At 40.6% G+C, this 17666-nt stretch overlaps 1 protein-coding gene across 2 annotated transcripts; it reads left to right on the plus strand.

Moving 5' to 3' along the window:
* The first annotated feature begins 1688 nt into the window (after positions 1–1688).
* On the plus strand, positions 1689–14043 carry LOC127579872 (protein SCO1 homolog, mitochondrial-like). 2 transcript variants are annotated; one of them, XM_052032897.1, is made up of 8 exons: positions 1689–2033; positions 3724–3777; positions 5697–5822; positions 6657–6747; positions 8264–8461; positions 9723–9815; positions 11398–11513; positions 13812–14043. In XM_052032897.1, the coding sequence occupies exons 1-8, from the start codon at positions 1860–1862 to the stop codon at positions 13938–13940; spliced, it is 981 nt and encodes a 326-aa protein (XP_051888857.1). In that variant the 5' UTR covers positions 1689–1859; the 3' UTR covers positions 13941–14043. The 2 variants fall into 2 exon arrangements, with proteins under 2 accessions (XP_051888857.1, XP_051888859.1); XM_052032899.1 differs by lacking the exon at positions 3724–3777 and having other exon boundaries at positions 1702–2033.
* The last annotated feature ends 3623 nt before the right edge of the window (positions 14044–17666 follow it).

Below are 17666 nucleotides of genomic sequence, written 5' to 3' on the forward strand. Positions count from 1 at the left end.
TTGTCCTACATTAAATTCCATCCTTCATGTCCTTACCCAGTTACTAGCCTGTCTACTTCTGCACCCTCCTCACAACCCACTCTGCCATCTAGTTTTGCATCATCAACAACTGGATATATTACACTTGGTGGTGTCCTTCAATCAAACCATTGATATTGGTAATGAACTGCTGGGTAGCACCACAGATCCAGGGACCCAGGTTTGATCCTAACACATTCTCTCTGTGACCATATGTAATTCTACCAGGTGCTCTGGTTTCCACCCACATCCCAAAGACCAGCTGGTAAGTTAATTGGCTTCTGAAAAACTACCCCTTAGTGTGGTGCCTTGTCAATGTGTTCTGAAAGGCCAAATGCACCAGAATCACTGGTCCCCCTTATCTATTTTGCTTACTGCTATATAATATCTGACTGTTTTGATGTATTATTGGATGCTTTGGACTCTTTATAATTAAGGATTTCTCAGCCATTTTGATTTCTGCTTATCTTTATTTCCAATTTTGAAATATATTTTATAAAACTACACATTCCTGACCTCAGCTCAGTAAGTTGGTACAATTGGCCTCAATGTTTTCAGGCCAGGGAGAAATAGTAAAGTCAGAATCTCAGTTTCTAGGTTCTATACAGGGAATTCTATTACTGGAAATAGTTATAGTTTTGGAGGACAGCTCTGTTTTACCTGTGACCTCCTCATCCCTCACCAACATCGATACTCTAGACTCATTGGTGAGTTATTGTTCTGGGAGTGCCAGTGTTGGAAAAAAACTACAACCCATCAATAACTGAGGTCCTCTAGGAGAGAATGGAAGGAAACTTGGTGAAATATAAGACCTCTGCCATATTTATTGAATGAATATGAAAACAATAATTATTCTGGCTTTTCTGTTTTGGAATTTTAGATTTTTAAAAATAGATACATGTTTGTCTCATTTCTTGAGGAACATTTCCCCCACCTTTTGATCATCATGATCAATAATTTTCCACGTTTCCCCCTATTACTTTCATTTTCCTATATTATCAGAAGAATGAGAATAAATTAAGGAAGTTATGATTTTTGATCATTATCAGCACTTTTGATGCTTTTCCCTTTGTGTTTTAATTGCTAAAGACACTGGAGGGAGACTTCTGTGACCACACCACTCGCATCCATCCCTGTAAGCTAATAGTTCTTTGGTTTAAAAAAATGTAATGGAGATTCATTAAAATAACTACACCAGCTTTGCGATCTCGAATGCTGTACATCCAGAACTGGATTCCCCATTGCTCATATTGTTGAGTATTTCTAACTGCGATCTGTAGTTAACCCAGCGCATAAAAACAAATTGATTCCGTTCAGTACTATTTCGACTTGTGGATCCTCAGTGAACCCAATCTTCAGTGAAGACGGCGTTAATCTTTTGCGATGGGAGGTCTACTTCCGTATTTCAGGCACGTTTATAAGATCTCTTCATTAGTCACATGTACATCGAAACACACAGTGAAATGCATCATTTTTTTGCCTAGTGTTCTGGGGGCAGCCCGCAAGCCACGCTTCCGGCGACAACATAGGAGGATTGATATTAAGCGTTACATTTACAGTAAATAGCGATGAATATTGTATAGTGGGGAATTGCATTTATTTTTTTAAGGTATGGGAAGTTAGTCTGGAATATCAATATCCACAAATTTCATCCTTATGGCAAGTAAATCTGTCATGTCGACAGGAGCGTAAAACACTCCAGGCAGTAAACACGGGGCAGAATATTTGAGCATTGCTCCGTGTGTACTTGCAGCGCCCAGATCCAGTGCTGTGGTTTCACTGTGGGTGTGGGCTCGGGCTTGTTACCGGATGTATTAAGCGAAGGTCATACACGGCTTTCGATGGCGCTGTTGGTGCATCTGTGCAGACGGACTGCTGCTCTGTCCCGAGGGCTCAGCTGGGGAGTTTGGTGCGAGGCGGCCGGGCCGGTCTCGTTGTCTAGTCGTGTCACCGGCCGGCGCTGGAATGGCCCGGCCGTGCGGGCAGCGAGGGCGCGGTGCACGGCGGCAGCGGCGGTGAGTTACAGACCGAGACACGCTCAGTCAACCTCGCAACGCTGGCCGGAGGTTCCGACCCCGTCCCTGGCTGAACGCGGGCAAAGCACAGCGAAGTGCTTTCTTTGTCCATGAACATTGGGTGCCGAGCTTTTCATTTCTCAGGTGCCCCGCTTGAGATTTAAGGCAAAACTGAGGTTTGGAAAACAATTAACGCACGCATCATGTACTTGAGGAATTTCCAGACAAGTTCCTGAATGGCGATCACAAGTCCACAGTGCCCAGTGTTCAGGTAGCTTGTTCCTGCACTGTGGATCCATCAATTATTTCTCGGGTTGCGAAATGGGGGTAAAAAATGACTCCTAAGTTTGGAGTCAGGGGCAGACTGAACCCAGCAGGTTGGAGGTCAGTGCTTGGTTGGAGGTCTTGAGCATCAGTTTTCCACAAAGACTGTGCTGGTGTACTGGAGGCGGTGGTGAAGGGGGTTGGAACAATGACTCAGCCTTGCTTGATCCCAGACTTGTCCTGGCTTTGGTATGTGCTGGACCCGTTGTTCAGAATCAAGGTTTTGCTTGCTATCATGCAGCATTTATAGAATGGAGATGAATTTTGGGGTGCAGTCAAATCTGCAAAAGATTTTTCATAGTTCCTTCATGGTCAACACAATCAAAGGCTTTTGTAAGGTCAAAAAAGTCAATGTGTAGTGGCCGTTGAAGCTCCTTGCATTCCCCTTGGAGTTGTTGGGCAGTGAAGATCCTTGATGAACGGAAGCAAGACTGTGATTTGGGGAGCACCTCTTCGCCAAAGGGAGGAGGTTATAGAAGTCCTGGCGATGACTTCCGCTGTGCCTGACAGCAGGGAGACTGCACTGTAGTTACCACAGTAAGTTTGTCTCCATTCTTCGAGGTGATCATCACAACTATGGCATGTTTGAAGGTCTGTAGCATGTCCTCTTCTTCCCAGATGAGGGAGGTGAGACTGTGGATTTGTGACTAAAGTTCCAGCTGAACCTCAGCAGGAGTACTGTCTGCACTGGAGGGCTTGTTTCTTTTTTGTTGTATAGATTTTTCGACCTCTTGCTGATATCAAGGCTGTTCTGTGGAATGTGGTCAAGGACTGTTTCTTGAAATATGGAGTTCTTAGAAATGCTCCTGCTTGCTGTCCTCTGCTTTTGGTGATCACGGGGATGGGACATGGAAGTTTGGACCAGAGATAATCTTGACAGCATGTTGTAGTTATCAGCTAGTTGTTGGATCTCCTGTACCCTTTCCATTTGTTCTTTTAAGTCTCAGATTTTTTACCTAAGACATAGGAGCAGGCCATTGGGCTCTCTGAACTTGTTCTGTCATTTAACAAAATTGTAGCTGATCTTTGACCTTCATACAGTTTTCCAGCACTATACCCATTTCTCTTGATTCTATTAATGTCGAGAAATCTATTGATCTTTGTGTTGAATGAACATAACAGCAGAGCTCTCATAGCAGTCTGGAGTAGAGAATTCCAAATGGTCATCACTCTAAGTGAAGAAATCTTTCCTCGTCTCAGTCCTAAACAGCCACCCATTATTTTCAAACTGTTTTGTCATCCTAGACTCCTCAGTCAGTGTTATCTTCCGTGCATTTACCTTAGTTCCTTTGAGTTTTGTAAGGTTTTGATCTCTCATTCTTCTGAACACCAGAGAATATAATCTACTTACTCTCTCCTTGTACAGCAAACTCACCGTCTCTGGAACCAGTCTAGTGAATCAAGCTGTACTCCCTCTATGGCAAGTACATCTTTTCTTGGGTAAGACTAAAACTATGCACAGTAGTCCAGATGCAGTCTCACAAAGGCCCTATACAATTTAACTAAGATATGCTTTCGTCATCAAACTCGTTTAATAAAGCCTTAAATGCCATTTATCTTCATAATCACTTGTTGTATCTGCGGGTTGGCCTTCATCTAAGTCCTTTTGAACATCAGCACTTCCTAATCTCTGGCCGTTAAATGCATGGTTTGCTGATTTGTTAGGTTCATCAAAACAGATGACCTCACATTTTTCCACAATGTATACCATGTTCTTGCCCACTTACCCAGCTTGTCCAAATCCCCTTGAAGTCTCTTTACATCTTCCTCTGTACTCACAATCCCACCTAGTTTAGTATTGTCAACAAATCTGGAAAAATAACATTTCATCCTCTAAGCCAAATCATTGATTTGGATGTGAATATCTGGTTGCCAAGCACTGATATCAAGGTACTGCACTAGTCACAGTCTGACCACCTGAGAAAGATCCACTTATTCCCATTGTTTGCCTTCTGTCCAGTAACCAGTTCTAAGTTTTTGTTTGGGCCTCTCCCTTGAGGTATCTGCAGAGCTTTTCCCTCAAGTATGTTAGCTCCTGGATCTCCTAATCATTCTCATCAAATCTGTCCCAGTATTTTCTGGTTCATCTAAAATCCTGTTGCCTGTATCCCAACTTTAACCAAGACCTATTCATCTACCGCCTCTTTGTTTGCTGACTTACAATTTTCGGTTGAGTAGTTCATTGCTTTGTTTTCAGATCCTTCACATCCTCACTCTCTGTAATCTCCTCCAGTTCTATGATCTAACGATCATTTCTCCAATCCTAGTTTTGTGTGATCCCTCTACCATTGGTGGCTGTGCCTGGAGCTGGAATTCCCTAATTAGTCCTCCTTTCCTCCCTCCTACAAGAGCCTCCTTAAAACTTGCCTTCCAACCTTTTGGTCGCCTGCTCTAATGGCTCGATGTCAAATTTTGCCTGATGAATTTTGTGAAGCACCTTGATAAATTAGAGGCACAATATAAGTGGAACGTTGAACCATTTTGAAGATGTATACATTTTACACATTAATTTTTACCAGCTTACTTTCAGTGAAGTAATGGTGGTGTTAAATAGTGACTTGGTTTAACTGAGAATTCAAAATCCATCTCATTGGCTGGCACGTAGAGTTGTTTCCAATGGTCATGAGCTTGAGGAAGGAAAAGTTCACCTGGCTGGTCAGCATCTCTATAAAATCATGAGGGGCATGGATGGGTCAATGCACACAATCTTTTTCCCAGGGTTCGGGAATCAAGACCTAGAGAGCATAAGTTTGTGACAGGAGAGAGATTTGATAGGAACCTGAGAAGCAACTTTTTCACCCAGTACATGGCATGAGCTGCCAGAGGAAGTGGTTGAGGCAGGTACTTTAACAGTATTTAAAAAGTACTTGGACCTGGACAAGGATAGGAAAGGTTTGAAGGGATTTGGGCCAAACGTGGCCAAATGGGATTATCTTTGATGGAAATCTTGGTCGGCATGGACCAGTTGGGCCGAAGGGCTGTATTACTCTCTATGACTAATTATTTCAAGACTTGACCACAGAAACTGACTCCAAAATGCTGCAAAATCAGAGGTCCTGTTTCTCATATAAGATTTAAACTGAAGACCAGTCTATCTGGTAAAGGGAAAGATCTCAAAGCACTCTCTGAAGAATTATTCACTGTGTCGTGACCAAATTTTATCCTTTACTGAGCATTTTAAATGATCAGTACCTTGTCTTTCTTTCATAGCACTGATTATGTGCATTTGAATGCAAAACAGGTAGAACTTCACTTCTAAAGTAACTTGTTGGCGGTGATTTGCTGAGTATATGAAAGGTGCTCACTGATTGTAAGGTCATTCTTTCTGTGTTGGAACAGTTACGGAGTCGTCTTTGCCCAATATGGAAGCATACCAAATACCCCATGTGCAGTCTCCACTCTTTCAGTACAATGCCTCCACCACCAACTGGGGAGAAAATGAATCCTAAGACTAAGAAGGGTGGGGTAAGTAATTCAATTTTAATGAGTAAGATAGAAATGTTTTTATACTTGTAATGACACAGAGGAGGTCATTGGGTCCATGCCAGCTGCCAGAGGAGCAGTCCCATTTCCCCTCTTATTTTCCTGTACCTCAGCATCTTATTCTCTCTTACTTTGATTCTTTTTGCCACTAACTTTCCAATTAACCCATCAAGATGTCTTTGGGACATGGCATTTACAGTGTGAGCACGCAAACTCCACATAGACAGCACCTGAGGTCCTGATGAAGCCCAGGTCCTCGGAGATGTGAGGCATCAGCACTACCCGTTGACCAGTATTCTGCTTGAATTTTCGTGGTCAAATAATGTAGGTTTTCTTGTACCTGCACAGACCAGCTCCTTTACAGGCATTCAGTCTCCCCTGCCTACCTTCACCCTCTGTGATAAGACCCAACAATTCAATGAGTCTTTGCCATTGCAGTAAAACCAGCTCCAAATTTTGTGTAAGGTTTGGTCATTTCGTAGTGTAGTTAGAGTAGCAAGTGTCAAATATTTGAAAAGGACAGTTTTACTTTATCCACAGATTTAGATCTGATGAGCAAATGTTGTGAAGGCGTCAAACAAATCGTTAGGTTTTCTATATCACTATTCAATTATTGTGTGGTCACCGTAACATCAAACTAAGGTACATGGTGCTGGTCCTAAGTGAGCCTTTAGAGATAACCTCTATGTTCCAATGTCTGGTATTTACAGCATTAATTTTCACCTGTTTTACAGAAATAATTTTAAACTTGGCTTGTTATTTATAATTTATTTAATGTTCCTTTTATCTGAGGCATTTTTTTCTCCTTCTTAGTAGCCTGTCACATGGAAATCTTTAGCAGTCACATTTGCTGTAGGAGGAGCACTGCTGGTCATCATGAAGTACATTAAGAAAGAAAAAGAAGAAAGTAAGCCTTGCATGCAACATTCTTTTACCACTTTGTACCTGGAAAGGGTACATTAGGGAACTTCTGAAATGGTGAGAAAAAAGAAACTGGAAGTTGAAAGAGACGAACTCTATGCCCAAAAATCATTACATTACCATGGCCAGATGCAGCAATCAAAAGGTCAATGGAATATTAAGTTCTATCAGGGGGTCAGTTAGTCTAATCCTGCCATACTTTGTTCAGTTCTGAGCACCATACCTGAAGGAGTACAGTAGTGGTCTTGGAGGGAGTGGAGCATGGGGTTCAGCAGAATGATACTTAGAAACCAAAGGCTAAATCATGTGTAGAGATTACATGCTGTAATTAGGACTCCATCCCTGGAAATTCAACTTAAAGATAATTTATTTGAAGTTTCCAACTGATAGAGAATTATTTCTGCTGGCTGCAAAGTCTAGGCTAGGAACATAACACAGCAGTTTCAACACAGACTTTCAGGAATGAAATTGCGTCCCCACCTCTTCATCGAAAATGTGTGGACGAAGAGAACTCTTTTACAAATGGGAATTGATGTTGGGTCAATTGTCACATGTAAATCTGAGGTTGATAGACTTTTGTTAAGCAAAGGGATTAAAATGTTTAAAGCAAAGGGTGGATTTGGAGTTGGATGCCAGATCTGCTGTGATCCTATAGGACATATTTAGCTTATGCAGAGTGTAGTCTCACATTGAAAGTATTTAAGCATCATAAATTGGAAGAGAAGAAATGACAATTTTTTTGATAATACAGTTTTTATAACACGTGGGAGTCTTGCTGTCTCAATATGTACTGATGTTAAAAATCTGGGTTTTGACTTCTTTAATTAAACAATCTGAGTAGCTGCTGCACTGAAGGTAAGTTCCCTTCCTTGTACACCTTCTGATATTGAGATCCTGAGAATCTACCTGATATCACTGCATATAAAACATTTCTGATTAAGTGCTAAGAGGAGAGAGAGAGTGAGTTTAGAGGTGTGGCCTCTTCAGCTTGGCAGAGAAATATGTTCTGCCAGCAGGAATTAACCTCCCTGGCAACTAAGGGCATCTAAGTGCAAACCTTCAAAGCTTCACTTCATTTTCAAATTGCCTGTGTATCTGCTCCTGTAGATATTTGGGCACATAAAGAATGTTTAATAAATAGTGAACACAACGGTTGCAATACACTGTAGAATCACGTTCAATTGAAGTATTAAAATAGTTAGGAGGAGTAGGCTATTTGGCCGTTTGAGCATGCTTCTTCAATGAAATCACAGCTGATCAACTATCTCAATGCCATATTCCTCATCTTCTCCCATTATCCCTTGATGCCTTTGCATCTAGGAATTCATCTCAGTTAAATGTTGTTGTTTCATTTGCTATTGCATTAATTTGTTTACAACTTATTTAAAGGGAATTGCTTTGATTTCTATAATGAACTTGTACAAGTTTGACTAACACAATTTGGGAAAAGCTGTGAGGTAATGTGATAAGGTGATGATCTTTCTTCAATTGACTTTGCCTAGAGATTGAGAAGGAACGGACCCGTAGTATTGGAAAGGCAGCACTTGGAGGACCCTTTTCACTTATTGATCACAGAGGGCAACCCAAGACAGACAAAGACTATCTTGGACAGTGGGTCTTGATATACTTTGGATTTACACACTGTCCAGACATTTGTCCTGAAGAACTAGAGAAAATGATTGCCGTCGTGGATGAAATAGGTAAAAATTCCAACAAAGGATGTAATCAAAGTGATTTTAAAATGTATATTATGGTCTAAAAAGAGACACTGCAGTTCCAAGTGATTTTATTTTATAAGCTGCAAAGTTATGATGATGCTATTCTCAGATAAATTGTTTTGTAATTCCACTGTCAGTCATGCCGGCTGTCTGGAATGCCTGAGTGGCTGAGATTGAATTGAAGCAGATAATTTGTCGTTAGCTATTCTACACTCACTACATTTCATTGGCAAATTTGTCAGGAGAGGTTTTTGTAGTTTATTTTGTAAGTTCCATTTCCTCTTTTTAAATAGATTTTTCCTAAGTTAATTGGCTTTGTTTGGTATTGGTCCAGACATACACCCACCACATCTGACTCATTGGCTGTTAGTGTGTAATTTAAAAATTAACTGATTCATAATGGTTCAGTGAGATGCAGTACATATGGGAGACATTTAAGTGACTAACATTAAAATGTCATTGTCAGTTTACATTGTTGCACTGTGGATCTATAAATAGTTCCTGTGAATTTACTCAGCATCCAGGACTTCTCTGGTTTACAAGGGATTATGTTCCTAAAGAAATCTTCATTAAATGATGAAATTAAATAAAACCTTTTGTTGTACCAAAGATACTTTAAGTGAATCAAAAATAGAAAATGCTGGAAACACTCAGCAGGTCAGGTAGCATCTGTGGAAAGAGAAGAGGATATTTCAGGTTGAAGAACTGACTGATGAATCATTGAGTTTTATTGGGGTTGAGAGGTGTTGTGCAGGTGATCTGTTTCTAGGAGATCAGTTTCCCAGTTCAATGGGGTAATGAGGCTGGAAGTGTCTGATTGAACCAGCATTGCACATTTTGCTATTGCCTATGGGGCCTTGGAAAATACAACAGCTGAGGAAAACTATGGGGGGTGGTGGAGATTTAATATTAGCAACACACCTTGTAGACCATGAGGAACTGGAACACTTCCTGCAGCCTCACCCAAACTTCACCTCCATCAGACCCATCCAGGGTCGGCAAGCTGTTCTTCTGTCTCCCCTCCTTCCCACAAGTCTGATCCTGAGATCTGCTCCAGTTTGCTTCTTTAGGACTAGAAGTTAATTGGCAATCCGGTGGTGATCCTGTCAGGGCCAAAGCCTCCAAAGCACAAGTAATTTTCCAAACCACCTGGTTCGCACTATTACTTTCCCTCCCTTTCTTAACCAAGTTGTAGGCATTTATGTTTACAGCCATCTTACCTCTTCTGTGTTTTATGTTACAGACAAAATCCCCTCTCTACCAAATCTGACACCTCTTTTGATCACAATTGATCCAGACCGAGATAATGTCGAGGCCATGGCAAGATACGTCCAAGGTAGGTTGGTTAATCCCTTTTTGAAGAAAATAAAATCCTGGAATTCGATAACTAACAAACCAGACGTAATGCTTTTGGTGTCAACCCCTCTCTTTACAGGTGGTCCCTGATCTAAACACTTGTTCCATTTTCTGATTCCTAGCAGATGCTAGGTTTTTCTTTGTATCTGACTAATTGTTTCTTTGGAAAATCAGTTGTGGAGACCCGAAAAGGCAAGACAGACATGAAATTGAGTGAGAAAACAAAAAAAAAACCTACAGATGCTCTAAATCTCAAATAAAAAAGCAAAATGGTAGAAATACTCAACAGATCTGGCAGCAGCTATGGAAAGACAAACAATTAATGTTTTGGGTCCGAGACCCTTTGTCAAAACAGGGAACGAGGAAAAGCAAGTTGATGTTCAGTAACAGAGAAGGTGGTGGATGAGTTGGGTGGAATAATGGGAATATCCCTGATAGGGTGAAACCAAATAAGTTAATATAGCAGTTAGACTCCAATAATGCTTCTTTGTATGATTCTAATTGCTACATTTAAATCATTTGTTCTCATCCTATGAAATGTATTCTGTTTTTTACACCCATCCTACCCCACTTTGTCTGCTACTAAAAACTAACTTGTTTTCTCTCTCTATGAGTTTTGACAGAACCTTGGACCTGAAATGTTGATTGCTTCTCTTTCCACAGGTGCTGCCTGACCTGCTGAGACGCGTTTTCTGTTTTAATTACGTGAGATAAAGTACCTACTGTATGCTATTGAAATCTTCATTTCACGGATAGTGCTGGGGAAGGATGATCATTCCCTAGGTCTTGTTTTGTGTTGTTCTTGTGCAATTACTGTTGGGATTCTTGTACTATAAATGTGCAGGAGAGTAGAGAACCTGAAATGTGAAGGTATTGTGCGTTGCTTGAAGTTAACTGGCATGCTTAAAGGACTTGTAAATGATAAACTTTTGATTATTCTCTCTAGGGTTTGGCAGAGGAGGGAAGCGGGAGATTGTTGCTATAGCGACCCATGTGATAGTACCTTTTCTCTACTAAGGTTCCATGAAAATGTAGTCTTGCTGTGCAGGAAGACTTGTACTGTAAATCTGTAGAAGCAACTGAGAGTTATTTATATATAATGTTTTATTAATTACCAGGCTTTGGACTTGCTACTTTTAATGTTGCTGTATTTTCTCTCAAGTGAACACTAAGGATGTGAGATAAAGACAATAGCAGCAATGTAAATGGGAATTATTGACGAATCAGAAGAAGTATGTCTTCTGTGAATATATTACAGGCACAAATCATTAATAGCCTCTTAAATACAAATGCTGGTTGCCCAGTTTAGCATTTCTAGCTTTTACTGCTTTAAATTTGAGGTGAGTACATTATGATCCATTCTTGCATGAGCAGATTGGTTTCTGAACATTTACAGCATCTCTATAGTTGTGACTGAATTTTAAAAGTGAAGCACTTTGGTCATCCTGTTGATGTGTAAAGCATTGCATAAGTACAAGTTCCTTGTTTCAACATGCTAGCATTTTGTTTTTAAGAGTGAATGTTGTAATGTGATTCAAATAAATATTTGATCCTTTCTCTAGAGTTTTCTCCAAAGTTAATCGGTCTGACAGGCTCCCGAGAGCAAATAGATCAGGTGTCGAAGGCTTACAGAGTCTATTATAGTCAAGGACCCAAAGATGACGACAATGATTACATTGTAAGTAAACTTATTTCTTTGTGGTAGCAGTTGAACTGTTTTGTTGTTAAAATATAGTAAAATCATTAGTATGTGCTCCTGGGCCCAGTCCCTGTCAGTGGCTGGGAAACAGACACCAATGGTCAGCAGGAGGTGAGTGGAGGAAGAGTTGAGTCTTGCCTCCAGTCACTGGTCTCTGCCGTGTTCCTCCTGATCCTTGGGTGCTTCTGCTGGATGGCATCACAGGACACTCCTTTTAAGATGTCAGGGCTGGCGTGACGATTCCCAGAAACTGTCAGCATGCCCACAACTGGGTCAACAAAGGTGGTAAAGGCCCGTACCTGACAGGAGCCAACCTCACAGTGCTGCTGAAGTGGTAAGTGTTTCTGGTTTGCATGGACTTGTCCTGTAGGCTGGATCACTTTTGCACCACAACTTTATTGGCCTGGAATTAAAGTTGCAGCAGCCAGGAAGCTTGTCTACCTGTAGTTTCAGCACCCTCTCAGTATACCTTTTTCTCCCACTGCTTTTGCAAACAATTTGAAAAATAAACTGGTTTTAATTACTTAATGGGAAAGCAGTGTCATTTTTTATTTTATCCTGTTTCCCTGATGTTTGCTAAATTACAAAATCAAAGCGTGTCAAAGGAAAGAAAGAGAAAAGAGAAAGACCAAAAGGTAATTTGTAAACTCCTTGTCCTGGATATCGTTGAGGTCACAAGGCAATTTCATTGCTGTGCTATTCTTGCATCTGTACTTTCCTACAAGGAATCCAACTGGAGCCTTTACCATATTAGAGCATGACATAAGTCATACTGCAGTCCAAATTATTTTAAGTTTATTATTTTATTCATTGCAGTGATAATATACATTCTTTATTTGCTTAACTTACTTTTTTCCATTACTTTATTTTACTCATTGGGATCTGGGCCTTGTTGGGAATGCCTGCATTTATTTCCCATTGTTAATTGCCCTTGAGAGGTTGGTAATCAGCCCACTTCTTGAACAGCTCCAGTCCTACAGTGTTTGTTGGGTAGCTTCAGGATTTAGACCCAGTGCTGATGAAGGAGCAGTGATATATTTCCAAGTGTGCGACTTAAAGGGGAACCTGCAGATGATGGTGTTCTCTACTGTCAGTGTCCTTGGAGGCAGAGGTCTTGGGTTTAGGGGGTGGAGCTGGAAGAACTTGGTTGGGTAACTGCAGTGCATTTGTTGATTTGCATACCATGGTAGTGCTGTCAGTAGAGAAATGAATGATTAGAGCAGTGCATGGATGCCCATCAAGTAGGCTGCTTTATCCTGGATAGTGCTGAGCTTCTTGAGTGCTGTTCTTGCAGTGCTTATCCAGACAAGTGAAGAGTATTTCATCACAGTCTTGCCTTGTGGTATTAGAAAGTGAATCGCTTGCTACAAGAACAGGCCCTACAGCCCATCATGTCTGTGCCAGCCATGATGCAATATTAAACTAACTGTATCTGCCTCTCATGGTCTCTGTCTCCTGTCTAAGTACTACCTCCTGTTGAGCTGCAGTATTTGTGCAGTTTGTCCAGTTGAGTTTTGGGTTGCTGATAATACTAGGATCTTAATCCATGGACTCGGTGATGGTTGTGCCAATTATAGGTGCTTTTGGGTTTTTGACAACACTTCTTAAACACTCCAGCACTCCACATACTCAGTTAGCTTTTGGGTCAGGACTGAACCAAGAACTGCATTCAATAAGCAAAGATTTGATTTATATTTTTCAGTTGGAGTCAAACAATACTCTAGATCCCAGATAGTGAGTACTTTGTAACTACAACAGATCAACTTGGAATTAAATTATAGCATTAACTGTTTCTTTGGAGGCTGGGATCATTTTTGAAGATGATTCATCATTGTTTTGTAATTTGCTTGTGTTCCCCTTTAACCTTTGAAGGCCTCTACCTTGAATGTGAAACATTGCATCCTATATGTACCTTGTATGGGAAGGCTTCAAGCCAATGAGGGAGCAACATGCAAGTGTTTAAAGCACACAATTATATGTGGTTGAGATCAAGCCATGCTCCAGGTTTCACCTTGGACCTTCGTGGTTTACCTTTCCACAATAAATGGTGCATTTAACCACCAGGCAAATGGTTGATATTTCTTGTCCTTACAGATTGCTGTCACAGTACACCTCTATTCCGACCCCAAAACAGGATTCTTCAAACACTTTTGAAACTACATCTTGTGCAAATGAGCAAGATCATCATGTCTTTGTTTACTTGGCTATATTTAAGAAATAAACTTGTAAGTCTATTAAAACATGTTAACCTGTCATTCTGTTGTCTCTTTGTTTCAGGTTGACCATACAATAATCATGTATCTTATTAGCCCCAGTGGAGAATTTATGGACTACTATGGTCAGAACAAGAAGAGTGCTGAGATTTCTGCCTCTATAGCTTCACATATGAGAAAATTTAAAGTCTAGTAGTGCCAATATCTAACTGCACTAAATGCCTGCTAAAACCAGGCTGAGCATTTTGGGTAAATGTGTACAGTATTTCAAATAAAGAAGATAATGGTGCAAAGTTCTTTGGCTGGGAGTATAAGTTGATAGACATGCCTCCTGCTTATGGCAGTTGTAAATGAGTCAAAGATAAAATTTGGATAATGGAATTAATAAGAATTCTGGAAATAGCCAATATCAATAATGAGAAAATACTTGTTATGATACTTAAGATATGTTCCCTTCATTAGGTCTCCAAAAGATTACAGGTCAAATGCTCCAGTAAATCTTCACCAGTTCTTCTCTATGCATGAATATGTCATTTAGTTTCTCTGTTTGCCTTCGTCTGATATTTTTCAAACAACACTTAACTTGCTTTTAGGTGAAAGGATGGGCTCTGATATGACCACAGGTTCTGGCAGAGAATTCCCACATTCCCGATCACTTGTATGAATTTGTGCCCTCTTTGTCTCTTCAACCAATAGAACCAATCTTTTTGCTATTTTTGTTACCTTAACCTATTATAACCTTGAAGATACTGTCATGGTGTCAGATTACCTCTTGAATAATGAAATAATGACATCTCTGGTTGCATCCTGACAATTTGAATGCCTGTCCATCATCAACTACTCTTTCTTGCCAATCAGCCATTTTTCTAAATGGGAAAGTGTAAATACTGTAGTTCAGCTTGGTTTAGATTATAACTCAGCTGTGTGTGAGGCTTGAACCTACATTGGAATTTGAACTTACAAGCACAGATGAGACCAACTGAGTTAAAGTGATGCATGATACCAATTTGCTTCTCTTCAGTTCTTCTCCCTTGTGAAGACATGGTATCAAATTGGACTACTGCAGCCTTAGGCAGTCCCGGGATGAAGGTGCATTCTAAGGCTATCTGCTGTCTCTTCAAGTAAATGTTAGCAGCTTTAAAGAATGTTGCAAGCATGAATTATTGCATCTCAGCTCCTGGACATCAAGCGCACATATACTGCAGCTCCACCCCAACGTCACAGCATTGACTGCATATGTGCGTGTATAGTCCCCAATCTTTCGGTATGCCTGAACCAATGATGCCCTAAGAGCTAAATGGGATGTTCAGATGCTGACATGCAAGCCTGCTTTTTGGGTGATGAGGAGTCTGTGGTAAGGCCCCCATCACAATGAATTGCATTTTGAGAAAACAATCCATTTTGGTTTCAGAAAACGGCAGAATTCCCAATGCGCACGATGTAGCAAGTTGCCATTGACACCGCACAATCAATGCAGCCCTTGTGCTACTTCTGGCCATGTCCTGGCAAAGGGGAATTTGATGACTCGCAGTTTGTGTGGGAGCATCAGTTATGCATCAGTATACTGTGAGATGTTGCTGCCAGCCTGGAGCATACATCAGCCTAAATAACTGAGGGCTCTCACTATCCCTCGCTTCGGTTAAGATTCTCCTAGATCCTGCATTGTTGCAGATGCTGAGTTTGTCCTTGTCTCCAAACTTCACAGGTACCCAGTCGCACAGTGAAAGGTGAACATTTTTCCTTTGCTGTTGGCTACAAAATATGGGCCACTTTCACTACTTTTGATTTTTAAGTTTTTTTAATATAGTTTTTCTTAAATTCCAGATTGATTTAATAATTGTATTTAAACTCCCATGCTGCCATGGTGGGTTTTGTACTCACGCTTTGAAATAAATTATAATGCTTTGTTAGAATTTTTAATTGCTCTTTTGAGCTGCAGTGTAGCTTTTAATGATTTATTCTTCTGTATCCCAAGATCCACTTGTTCTTCTATCTCATTCAGACTTGTATTATCTAAAGCATAGAAGATCATTCTATTTCAAGTACATAACCTTGCATTCATGTATGTTAAAGGTCATTTCACTCTCACCTATACAGTCTGCAAGTGGTCCGATGTGTAGGTTTTCATACTTTCTTAGTTAGCCTACCAGTTTGGTATCACCTGCAAATTTTGAAATTGAGTTCTTATTCCTAAGTCAAAATCATTAATAGCAACTAAAAGTAATACTATTTCCAAAATTGAATATTACATGAATAATGTAGTGACACAAAAGAGGGCAAGGATATTGCCAGTGGGGAGGAAAGGTTGATTGTGCTGTTGTTTTTGGAGCAAAGGAGACTCGGGAGTGAGTTAACTGAGGAGCTGAGAGTAGACTGGGATGGACTAAGTTCCCTTAACAACAGTCAAATTTCAGAGTGGGAATATATCAGCAGATCCTGCTTATTTGAAGTTAAATTTCTCGCCTATGCTGCTTACCTATTTCACAATCATCCCAGTTTCCCTGTAGAGTGACAATATTGAAGGAGATCTCTAATTTAGGGAGGTTGCTGTGTAAGAGCCCACAAAAAAGGTTTGTGGAAATCCTTGAATGCAACAAAGGATGAGTGTCCCTTTGCTCTCGACTGCAAAATACGGGCCATGGAATTAGAAAAACATGGTAACATAAGCAATAGGAATGTGAGTAGGGCATCCAGCGGTTCCAGCCTGCTCCACCAGACATTAATCCAGGCCTGCTCTTTCGGGTCAGTGCCATTTACAGCACTATTTCAATATACTTTGGTTCCCTTAATGTTCAGAAATCTGTCAGTCTGTGTACTGAATGCACACAATGATTAACCCTCCACATCTCTTTGGAGTATAGAGATCCAGAGGTTCATCATCCTCTGAGTGAAGTAATTTCTCCTCTCAGTCCTGAATGGCTTACATAGTTCTGAAGCTGTGCTCCCTTGGTTTTCGTGTTGTTAAATCCTTTAAGAATTTTGTATGTTTTAATGAGATCTCTCATTATTCTAAAGAGTATAGTCCCACTCAATCTCACCTTGTATAGTAAACAACCATCCCTGGAACCAGTCCATAAAATTTTGATGCATGCTCTCTATAGCAATTATATCCTTTCTTAGATGAGACTAAAACAGTGCATAGTACTCCATGTGTAATCTATAATGTGGTGGTTAGCGCAAAGCTATTACAGCGCCAGCGATCGGGGTTCGATTCCCGTCACTGTCTGTAAGGAGTTTGTGCATTCTCCCGTGTCTGCGTGGGTTTCCTCCGGGTGCTCCGGTTTCCTCCCACATTCTAAAGATGTATGGGTAGGTTAATTTGGGGTTTAAAATGGGTGGCACGGACTCGTTGGGCCGGAAGAGCCTGTTACTGCGCTGTAAATAAAATTTAAATTTAATTGTAAATAGACTTCCTTCCTTCTATATTCAAATCTACTTAATACAGGCTAATATACCATTTGCCCTCTCAATTGCTTGCTACACCTGCATGTTGGCCTTTAGAGACTTGTGTCCAAGCCCAGCTAGGTCCCTTCAACAATACCCAGTCTCTCTGTTTTTCTGTTATGTGCATCAGACTGGGTAGCTTCACATTTTTCCATATTATATGCCACCTGCCATGTTCTCAGAACAATTTTTTTATCCAAAATAAACTTTATTCATAATAAAAGACAAACTATATACAATAATAAAACAGTGCAAACCATTACATTCGTGTACAGATCAATTATTAGTGTTACTTTATACACAAACCACAGCACCAATGCCACTTGTGGCTCCCTGGGGTGATAAACCAATCCCATATTTACAATCTTTAAAGGGGCTTCCTCGCCTGACCCCACCCTTCCCTCTCCTGTGGCAGAAGAACCCTAAACTGTCGTCCTTCCCCACTGAGCCCTTGCATTGGCTGCACCCAGCTTCA

This window comes from Pristis pectinata, chromosome 18, assembly GCF_009764475.1.
Source record: "Pristis pectinata isolate sPriPec2 chromosome 18, sPriPec2.1.pri, whole genome shotgun sequence".
NCBI lineage: Eukaryota > Metazoa > Chordata > Chondrichthyes > Rhinopristiformes > Pristidae > Pristis > Pristis pectinata.

What these genes read in the sequence shown, in the direction of transcription:
- LOC127579872 (XM_052032897.1), top strand. Translation starts at nt 1,860, where the DNA reads ATGGCGCTGTTGGTGCATCTGTGCAGACGGACTGCTGCTCTGTCCCGA. An exon ending in CTAAGACTAAGAAGGGTGGG is followed by an intron (nt 5,823 to 6,656) that starts GTAAGTAATTCA and finishes CCTTCTTAGTAG; the next exon opens with CCTGTCACATGGAAATCTTT. An exon ending in TAAGAAAGAAAAAGAAGAAA is followed by an intron (nt 6,748 to 8,263) that starts GTAAGCCTTGCA and finishes GACTTTGCCTAG; the next exon opens with AGATTGAGAAGGAACGGACC.